The sequence below is a fragment of the Amblyomma maculatum genome, chromosome 6 (assembly GCF_055883805.1).
Source record: "Amblyomma maculatum isolate TAMU_Amacu chromosome 6, ASM5588380v1, whole genome shotgun sequence".
NCBI lineage: Eukaryota > Metazoa > Arthropoda > Arachnida > Ixodida > Ixodidae > Amblyomma > Amblyomma maculatum.
Window position 1 is genome coordinate 70417440 of NC_139349.1, and position 18638 is coordinate 70436077.

The following is an 18638-nucleotide window of genomic DNA, read 5'->3' on the forward strand; positions in this document are numbered from 1 at the left end:
TTTGCCCTGACCCAGGTTTGCACCCAGTGCTGGAATCAGCTCCCAGGTGCGATCCGAGGTCGGTAATCACGAGTTGGTGCGCGAACGATAAGGAATTTGTACTTTTGGTATGTTTTCTTGTACAGAACATTTCGGCTGTATGTCAGTGTAGAAGCATGGGTGCGAGTTGTGTCAGTATGGGTACAGAAACTGCTTAACGAAGGCACCAAGGCCTGACAAAATTTGTCTTCGCTGTCAAAATGTTCGTGTTGACTCATCTGGAGTCACTGTACAGTCCACGTCTCCAAGGTGTGTACTCCATTTTCCCATATTTTCCCAGTCATTTCATTTGTCGGAAAGGCCAATAGCTGAAGATAATCTGATGTAATCCCTCGCAAGCTTTGCGCTTATTTACAGCTCGCTGCCGATTAATGGGTACTCACACCGGAGTCAGCAACTGGCCTCAACAATGCGCGCGCATGGCAGCAACAACGGCAACAACGACCAGGAGTGGCGCGTCAGCCGGCGAGACAAAAACGCACCACGGTTCTAACGCGCGCAGACAGATCCTCCCACGCCCTCCCCTTCGCAATGGTAAAGAAAGAAACACGCGCAAATAAACCGCGCCAGTCAAAATGCATGAATGAGCGGAGCAGCAAGAGATGCCTCGGTTCTCGCCTCACGGCAACAAACAGGGCGGCCAACTCTTCCGCTCCTAGCTAAAGGAAGGAGGGGGAAAAAGTTGAAGATAAACAAAATCGAGCAAGAGATCAAGAAGGAACATTTCTCGCCGCCGCCGCCGGCCGGTCTCTCCGCAACCGCGCGCTACGGTACCATAACCATGCCAGCGCGAACGATGGGCTCAGCAGCAGCAGCAGCAGCAGCAGCAGCAGCAGCCGGCAACCCCACCGCCATTTTTGTTTTTCGTAACTTCCGGCCGCGCCGCGCTCTCTCAGGGGTGATGTCGATACGCAGAACTTGGAGCGAGCCGCATAAAAAGTGAGTTGCCAAGCGGCCGCAGCGTCAGTGCGTGCTGCGTGTGTTGCGTCGGCCGCGGGCGGCCCGTTGAGTCGCCGCCGACGCCGTCGGCATGGTTTTATTGTCAGCGCAACGCCTCCCTTGTGTAGCGGCGCCGTCGTCTGCTCCTAGCCGTGGTTTCGTATGCGCCGTCGCCACTGCGTTAACCTTCCCTTCAACCCTCCCTCCACTTCAGTATGGAGTGCGCCGTTCCAACTCCTTCCTTCGTCATCGCTCCAAAAATTTTCTCCTAAAACTTGGTTTTCGTTTTGTTTTACCCGTCGCACTGTACCGGTGCTGTGAAGCGGACGACATCGATCGTGCTTCACTTCGGGGAAAAAAACGTGACTGTGTATATATATCGAGTGCGACGAAAGGACGCGACGCAGTAGCGACAAGGGGGCCGTTCTGGAACGGTCACTGCTGCCGTGCACGGCTTGGACAATGCGAGCTCCAAGGTAAGCTCAAAATCCTTAATCATTACCGGTAACGCGTCTACTAAACTTATTTGCGCTATTAGCTGTTCGAGCCTAGTACGCATCCCAAATGCTCTTCAGCATCCCGACCCGGATGGATGATAATTAGTGGTCGTATTTCTTAAAGGGTTGTTAGAGGTCTGCCAACACTTCAGGATGATATCCAAAGCAATCCCCCTTACAGTGGTCCGGACGCTGACGAGATGTTTCCTGCGCTGTCGGCAAGAGCTTTGGCGGCCTCTTTTTATTGGTCTGCGATTATCTCTGCAATGTCAACTCAAGGCGAAATTACTGATCTTCTCAACTTCTCTCTTGCATAATATTTTATTTGTTTGTTACTCACATTCTGTTTTTGAGAAAGCTTTCGTTTCAACATTTGGGGTAACTGTCACCGCTGGCGCTTAAGGCACGGAAACTGCAGCGGCGAGTGGATACGCGCGTCTCGTGAGCTCGCGATAATTCGATAAGGCATTTCTGATTCCTTCGCAACAAGCCACTGAGTCAGACGCAAGAGAATTCAGTGTGCAACATTCGGGGCGCTGACATTTGATTTCTCTTTTCCGAGCCAGGCTCACGTGACGTCGTTCCCATGAAAGCTTTTTTTCTTCTTCGACGCAACAAATTCGCACGAAGCCGCACGAGTGCCGAGGTAGGCGCAATACCTCCTCTTGGCCGAAAGGCGGCTTTGCCAATTTTGAATATTTCCGTTAAGGCGCTGTGAAAGGAGTGCTCCGGGCAGCAACCTCCGGCCCGGCCGAAGTGTCAGACAAAGAAAATGCGTAGCTGGCTTCTGTGCTTGCGCCAGCTATCCTGCACGCGGGTTCTTCCATTGTGATACGCGCAGTAAACTTTCAGATGTTTGCTGTTCACATGCCGCATCTGTGTGCTCACTTGGAATGACCTTCAGCTTACTTATCGAGCATTAGTTAAGCTCATCGCTTCGATAAGCACAGGCGCTTACGTGACTCTTAAGGCGTGCCCTCAATGCCGACGAACAACAAAGAAAACCAAGGACGTTTTCTCTTTCGCGATCACGCTGCTTTTCCTCTAACGACTGGTCAAGCGGTGCATTCTAGTGGCTTGCGACGAGCGGAGAAATTTCATCCCTGCGAACAGTGAAGTTTCGAGTAAAAGACGCGGAGACCAGTTATCGGTTTTTTTTTTTTTTTTTTATTCCCTCGGACCGATATGTTGTCGGCTTTGCCTCAAAGAGGTAATCGTCGCGCGGTGTCGAGGCCTAGCCCGGTCCCAGCAGCGGTGGCAGCAGTGCGTTCTTTGTTCGGGACGGCGACGAGTTTGTTTGGTGTTGTTGGGCCGCCATCTTGGTCCGCGGGAAAGGGTGGTGGGCGACGCAAGAGAGTCAGTGCCGTGTGCCCGCGCGCGCACACACACAGCTTGGCCTAAACTTGTGCGCAGTCTGGAAAGAACGAAAAGCGCACGAACACACACACAAAAAAGAGCAGTGGAAAGAAAGATGGCGGCGGTGGCGCTGGCGTATCGGGGATGCCCCCCTCTCCGCGTCCTGGGCCTTTTTCATTCGGCGCGTCCGGACGAGTCTGAGACCGCACAGCGGTACTACCTGGCCCCGAATGCGAACCGTGAGTCTTAACTTTTCTTATGTTCTCACATTTTTTACTTCAGGGAGGATTTGCGATCTAGAAAAACAGCATCAAAGTGTAGTAATATATGCAGCGCTTTGGGAAAATTCGCTATAGTAACAAAGAACATAAAATGATCGCAGACTTTTCCTTTTTTTTTTTTTTTTTCGATTATCCCACCATGTCCTGCTAGAAGAATTTCGCACGCGTGGTGATAAATTGGGGCTATGGTGCGTTTCTGTTTGTCGCGTACCATTTCAAGAAAGAGAAAGAAAACATGCAAAGCGCCTGGATTAGTCTTGAGGCTTTTTTTTCTTTTCTTTTTTATGCGCACCCAGTCCGTTCTCGACGCGTGCTCATCATTTTATATTCTTAACATTCGTCGCATCGCGCTGGTGCGGCTTTATTACACGTTCGTCCTTGGGCGGCTTTTCTGCGCGAACGGTGAACACGAAATGCCTTGTCGAATACTTGAAATGCCCATCACTGCGGGCATACTGCTAATCAAGGACAGTGCAAAGCGCGTAATATTATCCGATTTTGATGCTCTTATCATCACCTCTTCATGCACATGTGCTGCCGTTAGCGGTAGTCAGAGTTGCTGGAGTTCCTCCAGCAGCTCACTGGTAAAGGGTGGGCGTGGAGAAAAATACATTTAATGCAGGTTTTGCCCACTGATATTCGTTTAGCTGCTCTGTGTGAGCGCTCTGGCAGCGCAGTGCTTTCTGTGGCATGTTGCCTTTAGTAACAGCGCCATCAGGGTGCACATCCTGGTTACTGTATAGTTAGCCTTACGAGAAGCAGCTTATCTAGAAGCTTCTTCCCTTCTTTGTGCCTAGTCTTCGCGATTTTGCGTTGATGTTTATTATTCCTGATGTGCAGTGCCCATCTCTACCTGTACTGGTATAATGGCGTTCATTGGCCGCCATCGTTGCCCCGTATTCTTTACGAGGACACCTTAGTAAGCAATTTGGAGCTTAACATGTCATCGCGTTGTAAACAGGCGTCCCCACGTTTCAGCGCGCACAGCCTGGGAACGGGTAGGAAGGAGGTCGTGCATCCATGTGAAGCTGGTCCGATGGCGAAATTCCTGGGCTTAGTCGCCAGAGGTCTGCCGACCTCTTCCCAGCATAGCTGGGCTGCTGATGGTGCGGATTCAAAGCCAAAAACTGGTTCTCGGCCTGCGATCTGCTGACTCGGCTGGAATGTTCCGTTCTACCCCCTTCCCCTGTAGCAGCTAGTGCGAGCTCTCTGTATTTTCCTCCCTCTCTACATTTCTACGCTCTCCCCCTCTCTCTCATGTTTATAGTAGTCTGCCCGGTATCAGCGCTAAAGGGTTGGGTGAGCGAACGTGGGCCACCGCTCGCACTCCGCCGTCTCGCTTGCCGTGCTTGTGAAAGCGGAACCCCGGGGGCGCTCCGAATGGCGAGCGTTCAAAAGGCGTTTAAGCAGCGCGGAGAAATGCAACATTTAATTTTTCCCACTTTAGCCCGCATTCGAGTCCCGAACGTTCAATTACAGCTCATGCAGTGCGAAGTGATCTCTTTCTCATTGTCGTTTAGCGTTGTTTAATGTTTCATAAAACTCCAAACTGTACCGAAGTAGATGGGAGTTCCTTTCTGTACTTTCTTTGTTTACTTGTGTCCAGCTGTCCCCAAATGAAAATCTAGTTTACTGTGGAACGTCTTAAATTGTGTTGTGATGTTGTGACAAAGCGTCGGCATAGAACCATACACGGCAAAATTACTTTTGAAAAGGAATTAAATTACATTACTAAATACTTTGCTGAAAATCGCAGAAAAGTAATTAATTACATTACTCATTACTGCTCCCCAAAAGTATGGAAATTACATTACAATTACTTCTACTGAGTAATTTAGTTACTTTGAAATTACTTTCTGTTTTCGATAAATGCAAAAACTAAGTAAAGCTATTAAAAAAAAGCAACGTGTTCTCCAGAGTATTCTAGTTGACTATAGTTCTGTTCAATTCTGTCTCCTTTTGCCAATCCGTTACGCTGGCTTCGGATTGCAGCACGTCGTTCCTGCTTTCGCGCACTCTACTTTGTTGTCTATTGAAGGAGTGATGGCCCACTTTAGTAAAAGTAATTTTGAGTGGAATTAATTACTCTGCTGCGAAATTACTACTAAAAAGTAATTCACTACATTACTAAATTACCATACGGAAAAAGTAATTCATTACATTACAAATTACCAAAAAAGTAATTACGTTACAGTAATTTCATTACTGTAATTCAATTACTGCCATGTATGCATAGAACAACCATTTTGATTTTTATCGCTGCTCCAGTTATATGGTCAGAGCCGCCGCGCACGGAGCTGCGTGCGAAGCCTGAATTACACACCGGATCGTTCCAGTTCACGAAACAATGCTCAAGAGAAGCAAGGGAGCTGTTTTCGCAACCGGGCATTGGTGATCAAATCCAGCTATTGGCGTCTGCGCTGCCGACAGCGTCTGTACGGGAGCCTGCACTTTTTTCTGAGGGTCGGGCTCCTGGCTCGGCTCTCAGAAATTGAGGCGTATAGAGAGAGGGAGAGACGAGAGATAGATGAAAAACAAGAGCGGGAACTTTTTGTGCTCGACAGATCGATGAACGGTGGGGCTTCCCAGAAGTGACCAGTCGGAGACTCATCGTTCGATTTTCCGATCAATACCCTCTTTCGCGTCACCAATGACAGCTGTTGCTATCCGTCTGCTGTCGTTCATGGCGCAGTGACACTTGTTTGTTTCTTTGTTCACTGTGACACACCTGCCTTGAGGCAAGCTAGCCAATATGCTCCAAAGTTGCCAACATCAGTGCTGTGAGCTGCAGCTAGCTGCAGTGAAAAAATAATAATTCAGCGCCATGACATGCGTGCGTAGCTTACGGCTGTGCGTCACAAAACATAGGGAAGTGCACTATTATTCTAGTTTCTCTATTTCAGGTCGCAATGATGGTGGCCAAACTTAACAGTCCCTTGTGCCGCTGTGTTTGCGTAAAATATGTGCCGCCTGATATGTATGTATGGACATTGTGGGAGAATTCACAGCGATATAGACTATACATATCACGTTAAGTGAAACGCACAGGTTTAGGCTAATCCGCTCCATACTTTGCAACCGCAGAAATGGAAACTGTGAGTTTGCTGAGGTCAGCTCTAAGTAGGTTCAAATTTCTACTAACAGGAAACAAAAAAATAAATGTGCTGAGTGCATGAATTCACGCCGGCCAATAGAAAGTACTTTACGTGCATGTTGTGTCATGCAAGCTAAGCATTCTTGTCACTAAGTCCTCATTCAAAGTTTGCCGTACCTCTATCACAACATATATACACTCACTATCGACCACTTGAAAGCTAGTGTGTGGCTAATTGGGCTCATTTCTCTTGTTCAGGAATTACATGTATCTAGGGCCTTCATCCAGTCGCCTTCCTATATACGTTATGTTGCTATGGGGCGCGCTTCCTCGCCATTCGCGGAAAATATGCTGCTAGTGACGTAATACTCGCGCACCATGCCGTCATCATCTGTACACGTGTGGGCCGTGAAGACAATGGCTAGCAGATCAGGGTTCGGTCGAGCGAGTAAGGCCCCAAGCAACAGTGGACGTCATTCAAAAAGGGGAAAAAAACGAACATTATTTTTAGAAACAGGAAACCTCGTTACGATGTCATCAGGTTTACTGCAGTTACGACTAGGCTAAATAGTGCAGTCGAAGCTATAGGAGAACACTAGGACTCCATCGCTCGCTGACAACACGTGACGTCGTTTGGAAGACGGCCTAGTGTCGTTGTGCTGGCGGCCTGCCCGATCGAGGACCTTTGCGGTCCTCGATCGGGCAGGCCGCCAGAGCTCGTGCGTCTCAAGTCCAACGTTGTGTCACAGGTGCGCGTGATGCACTATAGCTGCGATTCTCGCGTTGGGCAACGACACGCAGCCGCCACAATTAACGAGGACACTGCTTGAAAATTTTTCGTTTGTTTCGCGATCTTGTGTCTACCGACGCTGCTGTCATGGGCACGCTAGTCCGATCTGGTCTTTCTTCTTTTTTCTTTACTACCGTGAATGTTCAGTATCTGGAGTTGGGCGACCGAACTCTGCATTTAAGGCAGAATTTCGCGAAGCCTTAAGGATGCGTTCGCTCCATGGAGGAAGAAAATAACTTAGGAGAGGTCCTGACGTCATTTTTTTGAAGCCGGCTTGAGACGGCGCGGCCGCGCCGCTGCCGGACACTCAATGTCTCTCCTCCTCCTTTACCCTCCGCATTTTCTTTTCCGCGATGCTCACGTACCTAGGGCCCTTAGCAACGCTGTTGCTAGTGGCCCGAGTTTTCATAGCAACAGCGTCGCCGTTGCTAATGGCCCGACTTGGCTAACCCTAAATTTTGACGTCACTTCCGCCACACTTTCTTCAATGCATTGGGAATGGCAAGGGCCTCTCCTAAGTTGTTTCCTTCTTCCATGATTTGCTCTGACAGTGCCTGATCGTTTTTGTATATCGCACCCGGTACCAGGCTTGCAGCATTTGGGTCTCTTTTTTTTTGTCTGTTTCGCCATCGCATTCTAGCGCTGTCTGCCGGCGTTGTTTCTTTTTTGCCTTCAGCAACCACCCTAGCGGAAGCGCTCGTGGGAAACAGCGGAGGCACTGGCTGCCTGTGCAATGCTTACGTGAATTATAAATGCGCCTGTCACAAGGCAAAGTTTGCGTCATTTCTTGCCAGTAACTCTCGCGATAGTTAATCGATGTTCCCTGCGTCGCCTTCGCCATGGCACGACCCAACTATTTGGCGTTTGGTGGCAGTGGCGATGGGTATAGGTGAACGTAAGAAAAATGCTTGCACGGCGATGAACTAGTACAGTGTCATGCGAAAGACACTAGTGTCACTATAGGCAGCATTCAAAAAAGCACGGGCTCTGTTAAATGAAATCGAAGAAAGCACTGTATACTGAAGCCAAGCGGAAGCCGATGCTCTCGCCCTATGAAGAAAGCGCACATGACGGTGTCGCAGCCTGTGACTAATCCGAGCAGTAAACTCGACTCTCTACTGCAATACCCTGGCGCGTGAAGTTGCTTCGAACAGCAGCAGCAGGCCGTGGTAGCGATTTCAGCTATGGGCACCGATGCTTGGCTAGGTTAAGCGGTGGTAATATCCTTAACAATTCTTCCTGCTTATAATATGCGATTATTGACGACGTTACTACAGGCGTATCGTTAGCGTTTCTGCTTTCTTAATTAAAATTATTTTATTGCCAAGCATGTCCGTTTCAAAAGCCCTTGCCATTTGGCAACATTCCGTTCCGCAATAAATAAGCTTCCCGGGCTCAACCGTTCGCGAAGCGAATGAACGAATTGTATTATTTGAATGCTCTGTAGCTAGAAATTCTGACTCCTCATGATCTCTATAAATTCATGCCCAGTTCCATCTACTGATACGCTGGCAGTCATGCAATTGTAATGGACTTGGCGTGTGATACAAAATGGTGTGCCCAAACTTAGTGGTATATATACGTAAATATAGCGCTTATGTTACCATGCGGTCCTTCATCTATTCTATTTTAATATGCAGAGGCAAGAATGACTCTTGCGTCACTCGCTACCTTCCTGCTTCCCTCTGTCACAGCCCGAGCTTTATGCCTATGCACGCAGTCCTGGCTGAACGAAGGCACGAAAAAAAAAAAAATCTTGGCATGGAATTCGCTTATCCGCAGTGAGCTAGAGGCCACGCTAAGATAATGCTCACGAGGTCCGCAGCCATCGCACGAAAAGCTTTACTGCAGAGATCTAGCTGGCCGAAGCGCTATACTTCGACGTATTTTCCTTGTTTGGAGACAGCTAACGACACGTCGACAAAAGGAGGCCACACGAAACAGATTTTTATTGCGTCATTTTCCTATTGAATTCCGTCAGCACGGCGACGGCGTGTCTAGCCTGGCGGTCGCTCTAGAAATCGATATCTGACGCACAGTGACGCTCTATCTGTAGGCTTGGTTTACGCGAATACTTGCCCCCCGTCCAACTAACCTGCAAAGCATCAAGCAAGACTCGCGAACCGAGGTTTTGCCGGTTAGGTGGATGGCGGGTTCACTTTATGTTGCCACGCCTTTTCTCTGCGTTAGATAGCCCCCACAAATCACGACAAGAATGCTCACCATCTGGGCTCATTCGTGCCGCTGTTAAAAATAAATATATAATTCCTTTAAAGCTATCAGTCGCAGAACTTTTGCTTACGATAGCACATAAGTGAACATTCGAAAACTCGACTTGAATATATATCATGGCTAGTTTTCTCATAAGCGACAAATGCAATGATATAATTAAGAATTCGATTGAATAACATCGTACCTCACAACAAGAAAAAAAAATTCATATGTTAAGCTATCATAAACCCTGCCAACAAAAAACGACTCTATAAGTACTGAAAAAGATATTGCATATACTGCGGGAAGTAACTTGGTGAGGAATTCTAACGAATTATTGGTACAGGGAATAAAATACAGATAACTAACGTCTTCGGAAGGATCAAGACTTAAAGAAAGGCGACATGGCTTTGCAAGTCGTAATGTGATCCATATATACCAAGCATGTGGCATAACAGCTGGACCATTAAGTGGAAATATCTAGAAGAATAAGAATTCAGTGGAATGCATTTCTTAGCAACGCCCATGCCATGAATGGCAGCTTGCCAGTATCCCTCAAGAAGGCATATATGAGAATTGTATATTGTCAGTACTCATCTATGGGCCGGAAGCATGCAGGCTAAAGTAGCTTCTGAGAGGGGAAGAAAGAGAGCGTGTGAGGAAACGAAAACCATAGATGAAACGTTTAACAGAGCTGCATTTGCGGCTTCGTTCTTGTATTGTATCCGACTATCGAAGTGAGGCAGTTGCTGCGATCTTGCAATAAGACACGTTCCAATGAATCAGGTCACGTACGTGGAAGGTATTTAAGCCTGCACTCGTGCTTTTGTGTGTGCGGGAGGATCGCGCTGGCTTGTTCGAATCCTTTTTTTGATGGCGTTCAAATGCTCTCGCAGGTCTATCGGTCCGCGTGCGAGCACTTCGTCTTTGTCCTCGCGCGCCCCGATGCGGCAGGCGCGCGCATTCATCATCCTTTCGCTACGTTTGATTCTGCGCGTGAACGACTGTGGTACACGCACTTGCGTCTTTCCGCGCGGTGCGGGCGGGTGTGCCCTGTCGCAGCCACAGCGCCCATTCAGGCGTGCCCCACGCTATGATGCATCGCTTTCTCGAACAGACGCAAAAGAAGAAACACACTTTTACTGTCGGCGCTCTGGAGAGTTCGTGCAGCCTGTCTGCGCGTATCTGCCCGACCGCAGCCTCCCGGCGATCTTGCAGTTCTTTGATCTCTGCGCGTTTTTCTCAAGTAGCGCTGGGCGCATTTTTGCGCTACTCAAAGACGCCCCCTGTGTCAGACGCGTAGAATACCCGTCGTTTTCCTAAATAAACTTCGTTCTCCGGTGTCACTGAGCGGTACGTGAAACAAAACGTTAGAAGGACGCGTAATGTCCTAAGAACAGACGCGGTAACTTCTTTAACACCACCTTTTCATTCCGCCAATTTTCGACATTGAGAGACTCTGGCACAAAGTTTTGAGAAATTGTTAAACGTCTTTAGATGGCTTGCTTGTTATTAACAGCACGAAATTAACAGTACACAATTGGAGGTACACACGTCGTTTCGAATTACTATCGAAAACTGACTTCCAACTCGACTAACAGACGGTTGTTAAATAGGAAGCGAACTGGTATGGCACCATCCGGAACGGGACATGATTAATGGTTGTGTTTTTTTTATATATATAAATCCTTTTTTCGACACGTTTCTCTGATTGCTGGCTACGGCAACGGCGGCTGCGATGCCGTTTGGAGTGACTTCGTGGTATAGATGGACATCGCATGCAGCAAAAAGTGTTCCGCTATAGGCTTGCAGCGCCATGTTTCCCCAGTTGCCTTTGCATAAAGGTTCGTTTTTATGAGTACATATTTATTTATACGAGCGCAGCGCCTGTTAGTGGCCTACTTATTAGACGAGGTGGTTACATGTTGTGTTCATATTTGCGAATTGTAATCAAAGAAAAAGTACGCAACGTGTCCCGGTGAGCTTATTTCCTTGCGTGGAATAAAATGATGTACCCTGTAGACTCAACCAAGCTTATAAAAACCACACCGTTATGATGTCCACTTTATCCTTATTAATTGGCACCTCAGTTAAATACCAATTTATGCAGATGCTGATGTAGTATATACTGGGGTTTGTGTGATGTACCCTGTAGCTTTGTGTGCATAGCTGCGCGCTACGAAAAGGTGTCGTTTCGCGGTGCTTTGTTTGTTTCTTTTGCGGGAGACACATTATTTACGGTTGTTGCGTGCTTTGTTTGTTGCGTCTCGAACAGTACTGTCGCCTATTTCTTCTTTGTATTAGCATATCAGTATTTTCTTCCGAAATTGTAGTGTAGCCAGCTATAATTCGATAATAATTGACTGGAACAAGTCCGCCTTTCTTAGACATGAATTTCAATTGGGAGGCCACTGGGGAATATTTTAAGATGTTATGAAACTATTGGAACGAAATTGTACCAACTTCCGATCTACAGCAAAATTCTGTGTGTGTGCTTGTTTGTTTGTTGTTTGTTTGCCTGTTTGTGTGTCCATGGCATCGCACTGCTACAGAAAATCAGCAGGGAACGTTGTTGTTTTTTTTTACGGTATTATTTATTGTAGTCATATTTTTACACCACATAGCTTTAATAGCTGAGCTACCACAGAAGGTATCTCTTTTCCTGAACTGCTTATTGTTGCCACCATAGCGTCTAGCCTTCACTCCCGGTTGCTTCGGGATCATCGTTCACACCCACTTACCACACAACAGTGCTAGCAGCGGATGACTCGAGGCGTTTTTGTTACTTCATAAACGTCTACGATGTTATTGACAGCTAAAGGGTAACGCTACATGAAGGAAATGCGCTTAGCATAAAATTAACGACGCATGTGTCATCATGGATGGGCTTTTCACAACAAAAGGAATGCATTGCCAGCGGAATAGGTGGGCGATTGCGGGACAGACATCAGGAGGTGGTCGTCTCTCCAATGTTTCGAGTAAAATGAAATGAAAGACGAAACTAGGTCTTTATAAGACCGGTTTGAGTTCAGAAATCTGCCTCGGTGATATCTGGCAACATTGTGAGATGTCCTACGAGCGACAACCTATTGGCGCATAATTTTGAAAACTGTTCACACGTTAGAACCGTGCGTGATTTACGCGAGTCTTGTTCATCACCGGTTTGGCTAACATGATTAGCAGGCCGTGGGCGCGAGTCACTCATTAACTGTTTCTTCCGTCCGATATACCTTGACCATTCGACTCTTAATTCTTTAACGTTGTAAAAACGGTTCTAGTATTTCAATAGCAAAAAAATTACGAGGCAAAAGTTCAGCTGAACCGAAACCGAATTCATAATGCGATAGACACCTGAGAACGATTCCAGGAATGCCTCAGCTCATAATGAACGCCGCGCAGATATGATCGCCTTTCAGTTGCGAACAGGTTTTGTTCCGTCTGTGATTGATTTGTGCCATCCTTGGCCTCGTAAGTGCTGCTATACAGGTTTGATTAAATGGATGTTTGCCCGGAGCCGCTGTCGGCCAAGACGCGTTTGGATGCCATGCGTTTTAGAACCACGGAAGCGCGACACGTCATTTCCTGGTTACAGTTGTTTTGTTACGATCGATTCATTTCCCAACTAATTTCCTCGCTGACTTAGCACTGGCGTCGTGAACCTGTGACGTCATGATCGATCACGCAAAGTGGTATAACTCCCGCTTGCGGCTTTTGTATAACTGAAAGGAGAGGGAAAGGCGGCTTGCCAGTGAAATTAATGGCAGGAAGTAATGAATAATAAGAAGGGAAAGGATTCTCACAAAAACACATCCAAAGTCTCTAAAAATCACCTAAGCTCTCCAAGACATCCGCTCGCCACGGTCGTTAACTCTTCTGCTCTCGTTAACGTTAGTGAAGTTATCTCGTTCCCCTTTTATTTTCCCTCGTCTACGTGCTCGTTTTATTCTTCTGTCAGTATTTATTTCCTCCGGTGCTCCTTTTGGTGTTTGGCTGATGGCTCCCCTAGCTTCGTCCAGGTAGACAGGATATTTCTCTAAGGTTTCACTGGGGGGCGTCGTGCGGCGGCGGTGGCTGTTGCAGGGCGCTTGCGGCAGCCGTTGCAACCGTCTTGTCGTGCTATTCACCCGACGAAGCCGCCGCACGGAGAGTAAGAGGAAAGGAATGGAGAGGACAGGGGTGAAAGCAGTGCGCCGGCATTTCCGGCCGCCCACGCAGAGCGAACAGCCTAGCACGGACGCGGCAAACTCTGGGGCAGAGGAAATGCAAGGGGGGGATGAGAGAGAGCGAGTAAAAAGAATACAGAAGAAGTGAAGGCAAGAAAGAAGGAACAAATGTGACGGTGGGAGTGAATGCTAATGTCTGGCTAGCTCTGGGAATCAGTCTGTTCCGCTCTGCGCGCAAAAATAGCAGTAAAAATGCCCAACTGGGAAACAGAACGGACTAGTGATTATTTTTTTTTTCTTCTGTTTCTCCAACAGCCTGCGATGCCCTACTTAGTTTTCTTAGTGGTTTCAGCGAATAACTGTGTAAAAATCGGTGAACCTGGATGCATCGATATTCACGTTTTTAGGTTCTTGTCTCGTTCTGATGACATGGTTGAACTGAAGCGGAGTGAAGAAAAGTTGCAATGACGCGTGACTCTAAATGTACCCAGTGTTTTTTGCTGCGTAAGATATTCTTAACTACACAAGAAGACTCCATGTCCTTGATGAGTTCTGTTGCTTAAAGATACCGTTTGCTCAACCCCTCAGAGTAAGATTCCACTTTTCGCCACGATCACTGAAGAAGAGAACGCATTTTCTAATACGGAACCACCCCGCCGGGGTGGCGAAGTGGTTACGGCGCTCGACAACTGTTCCCAAGGACGCGGGATCGAATCCCGGCCTCGGCGGCCGCTTTTCGATGGAGGCGAAAAGCAAGGCGCCCGTGTGCTGTGCGATGTCAGTGCACGTTAAAGAACCCCAGGTGGTCGAAATTTCTGGAGTCCTCCACTACGGCGTCTCTCATAGCCCCACAAACCACATAATACGGAACCAGTAGATTTTGCTTGGTTGGTCGAGTTTAACGTCCCAACGCGACTCATGCTATGAGAGACGCCGTAGTGGAGGGCTCGCGCATTTCGACCACCTGGGGCATTTCAATGGGCATTGAAATACTGCACCGTAAAAAGGCCGCCGCGGTCGGGATTTGGTGCCGCTGCTTTGGGTTCAACAGTCGAGCGTCCAAACCGCTGGCCCAAGGCGGCGGGGTGCGGAGCCAACAGAGTATGTACTGAAAGGCTCGTTATGGTCGCGTATGCTTGGAGCGGTGGACGTTGGAGACACTGCATGACAGTCCATGGGCTGTATGAGTTCCACAGTCGCTGGCGTTGAAGGATTGAAGAATAAGAACTGGAGAAAGCAGTTTTTGGTTCGTGCAGCAGTAGAAATGGTGTCTATAGTACGTGAATGCACCAGAAAGACTACACACGTGCGCGTTCGCGATGTTTCGGGTTCATCCCTGCTCGTCCGGGATATAGGACTTGGCGGAACTTGTGTGTCATTGAAGAGCCACTGCTGCCTTTATTTCTGCGTTCAGACTGAAGATCGCAGCACAAGGCTGAATAATCAGCAAACTGTAAATTAGCAGGTAGCTTCTTCGTGTTAATGGTCGCACTCGGTGCAGAGAGTATAATTATTTCCTTGTATACGACAAGCATGCTGAAGTGCCCAGGGAAGTCGCACACCAGGTGCTGACAGACCAAGCTGAGGATTTCGAACGCCTCCTGCGAGGCTTCTACCTGACACATGTAGGAAAGAGGTGTTCATACAAGTATAGTCTTGGTCGATAAGGTAGCGGCCGGTCCCGCCGTGACGCTGACTACGCCTGCCAACAGCAGAAGCGGGAACGCACGCCAGGAAGTCGCGAGCTTGCTGCGCGCGCATATCCGCGCCTTTACATCGTCTCCAGCAGCCGCTGTACCGGACAGCTCGCTTTCCCTCGGAGCAGTACCTTTCTTCTTCGGCATCCCGGAAATAGAAGCTGCACATAACGGGCTACCGCGCCTGTGACGCCACGTACGGGCAACTCTTCACCACCGCCGCCTGGGGCGCGATTGAGATGATGCTCTCCGTCGCCACGCATATATATCGTGGCGGCCCCATAGCCGCGGGCCTATGGCGACACGGCAAGGAAAGAAGCCCCGGTGTCACGAGGTGCGCGCGTTGCGACAGGCTGGCGAGTGTCCAGCCTATTACCGGCGCTGACCGCGCTCCTCACGGACTCAAGGCCTGCGGCCTCCGTCCCGCTTCACATGTGGAACCCTGCCGTTAGCGCTAAGCGGACAGGCAGCATTAGCATTCTGGGCAGCACGGGCGTCGGCGCGGACACCTCGTCTCATTGGGTGACCGCTGACGGCTGGTCGTCTGGGCATCTTGTTGCCGTGGGGCTCGTGAGCACTCCTGTGACGTACGAAATGAAAGAAGGAAAATGGCTGAAATTGCGGAAACTTAACAGCCCCTGAAAATTTCGACAGACACTTGCTGGGCAGCCACGGTGTGCTGCATAGCTCCGAAAATCGGTAAGCAATTACTGCGGGAAATTTGGAGGTTTGGTGCTCACTACTGATTGCCACGACCGCCAGGACTTGTTGGTGCGAGTGCCGAAAGCACATTGTAACTTACGCGGTGCAGCGCTTAAGAAAAGTAGGCCGTCAGCAGCAACATGTGGCACCATACCACCGCATATTTTACCATTATTTCAATTGCAGACAATACATTCTCACTGAGTTACATGATGTTCGCTAGTGTTGAGAGGTGGAGCTAGTTGTCGATATGTCTTGAAATCTGGGTATGAGGGAATTCGCTGAAGCATTCGGGCGCTTGGCTTCGTTTAGCAGCGGACGCAGAAAATAAAGTTGGGGGCAATAATAATCTAGCTCGTGCTTGTGTTCACCGTCTGACTGATTCGCTTGCACCGAAAATGAGCAAGGTAAAAACTGGTGCTTTTATGCGAAAATGGATACCTATATTTACTCCTGTTTGTAAGTTTCATTCAGCATGAAATCCGTTTACCGCCCGTTGTCGGCGCTTTGACAGTAAGGACGCCGAGCACAATTGGAAGAGAACAAGGAGGGGAACCTAAAAAAGAATGTGATGGGGAACCCGAACGAAGCTTTTTTGACCAACTCCGGATGTTTGCATACTGCGCTGCCGCTGCAGCAGCGCATACTCCAACAAGGAGCAAAACTGGAAAGGCGGAAAACTATCAAACTTCCCGGTGAAAACATCAAACTCAACTCAGTAGGGAAATGAGACGCCCTCCCCGCCAGTAGGGACGCCATTAGGGAAATGAGACGCCATCGAGCGAGGCACTCCTTCTCTCCAATTAATGCATGCGTATACAGTAAAGGGGCGGACATAAGTAAACGGAGCACGCTTCTTAGTTCAAATTGCCATCATGCCTTCTGCACTGGAGATAAGAAAATTTTATTTCTTCTAGTGAAAGCGTACTGGCGTCTACTACTGGATGTGCACATGACATGACTGCCAGTTTCAAATAGAGAACCTGTGAAAAATATTAGAAGGAAATAGCGGGCTCCGTTTCATTCTGTCCGCACTCTATACCAAGAACGGCGAGATGTTTTTGGACGGGGTGGCTCAGTGGTTGCGGCGCCTGACTACTGTTCGCAAGAATACGAGGTCGAATCCCGGCCTCGACAGCCGCTTTTCCGTGGAGGCGAAAAGCGAGATGCCCGTGTGCTGTGCGATGTCAGATTCAGTGCACGTTAAAGAACCCCAGATGGTCGAAATTTCCGGAGTCCTCCACTACGGCGTCTCGCATAGCCTGAGTCGCTTTGGGAAGCTAAACCCCACCAACCAACGTACAAATCACGAGAGCAGATGCCTTAGAAAGGGAAATTGCGGCAAGGGAACAGTATGGTAACAGGCATATTATGTGGAACAGCACCTGCCTGCTCTAGAAGGGGGAGGATATAGAGAAATGGATTGAATGAAAGAGTGGAGAGGTTTCTGCAGGGAGGAATAAGGTACTAGAAGGTTTATTTTGAATGCAACAAACAACACAGTACATCGTTTCCTGAAATAAAATGCTCCAAACATGCCAGCGGCGGGGGAATAATAACTGTTTCGAAGAAACGCGGTAGAAACATGAGACGTGTAACGTTCTTGCCGCGCACTCGTAACGAAAGCTGTCCAAAATGCTTGGAATATCAAGTGCTTGCGAATGCAAGTCTTCCGGCTCAGTTTGATTTTCGCTTCCAGCAGCTACATAAGTCTGAGGCTGGACAGTGCATTACATGTATAAACACCACACAGCATCAAACGAAAACATAGCAGGATCACTGAACATGCTCGCGAAAAGCTGCTTTTTTTCGTCATTTCCGACGTAAACAGGAGTGTTATTGAAGATTTCATTTCAAATTCTCGACACTCATGTGCACAAGCCTTTGCATTTTCGCAGTGGATTTTCATTGTTGGAAGTGGTCTCGGTGTATTGGCCCGAAAGAGAAATTTCGTGATAGTAGGGGGCGGAATTAAACTTAGCAACTTCTCTTAGCGGGGCGACTCACTTCTAGACTACCGCTGGGGCATGGGGTGAAATAAAGCGCACGTGCTATTGCTTCCTCGCTATGGCATTCTAGACACGCTCTCTCACTCGGCACGCGCTCAATGATAATGCGAAATAAGCGTAAGATGTCGTGTTTGTCAATCCTTAACTTACAGTTTACGTCGGAGCGGCAGCTCTGTATATATCAGTTCTGTTTAGAACACATTTAGTGAAAACAGCTGATTACTTCACTTCCATGTTTGGCTAGCGAACAGTCGACATGTGTACTCGTGCGAAAGGTCGCAGGCTTTTTACTCGCACATTTCCTCCGATTTCAGTGAGTGTCTCTTCGTCTCGTGCGTACCGTGCCGATTTGTGTCGCACTGTTTTTCTCACTGGACAGTCAAAGTGTGGACGTTGAAAACACGCTGCAAACTAGACTGCGTACATCATATGAGAACGCCAGCCACAGTGCGTGCTCCTCTGAGACGCATAAGTAATGTCAAGCGTTTGGCTGCGGTCTCTATACTTTTCGGCGTCGACAATCGTTCCCCAAAGCACAGATTGCCAGTTAATTGCGCACACAAGCCAACCTTGTCGCTGCATGCGCTTTATTTCGCGCCTTTGCTTTTCTTTTGGGGCAGCAGCGCTTCGATGACAGGCGATATCGTCTTCACTATTCGTATTCTTATTCGTTTTCTTTGTTTTCTGTGCAGACGGCGAACGCTGGCCTCTTTCCTTTGCCCAGACACCCGGCAACAGCATGGCTTCCGACACGATCCACTTCGGATGAGCAACAGAGGAACGGATGGGGTGTGTATAAAATTAATTCTCACCTCTAGCGTATGGTCAGGTTTAACAGCGAAACAATGCCCCATGTACTT

At 48.4% G+C, this 18638-nt stretch overlaps 1 protein-coding gene across 1 annotated transcript in view; it reads left to right on the plus strand.

Moving 5' to 3' along the window:
• Positions 1-1019: 1019 nt before the first annotated feature.
• LOC146185993 (uncharacterized) overlaps positions 1020-18638 on the plus strand; it is a 53232-nt gene continuing 35613 nt past the window's right edge. The window contains exons 1-2 of the mRNA XM_084606933.1: positions 1020-1454; positions 18471-18567. Of these exons, the coding sequence (XP_084463059.1) occupies positions 1441-1454; positions 18471-18567 (111 nt within the window). The 5' untranslated portion in view covers positions 1020-1440. The remainder of the gene's footprint in view (positions 1455-18470; positions 18568-18638) is intronic.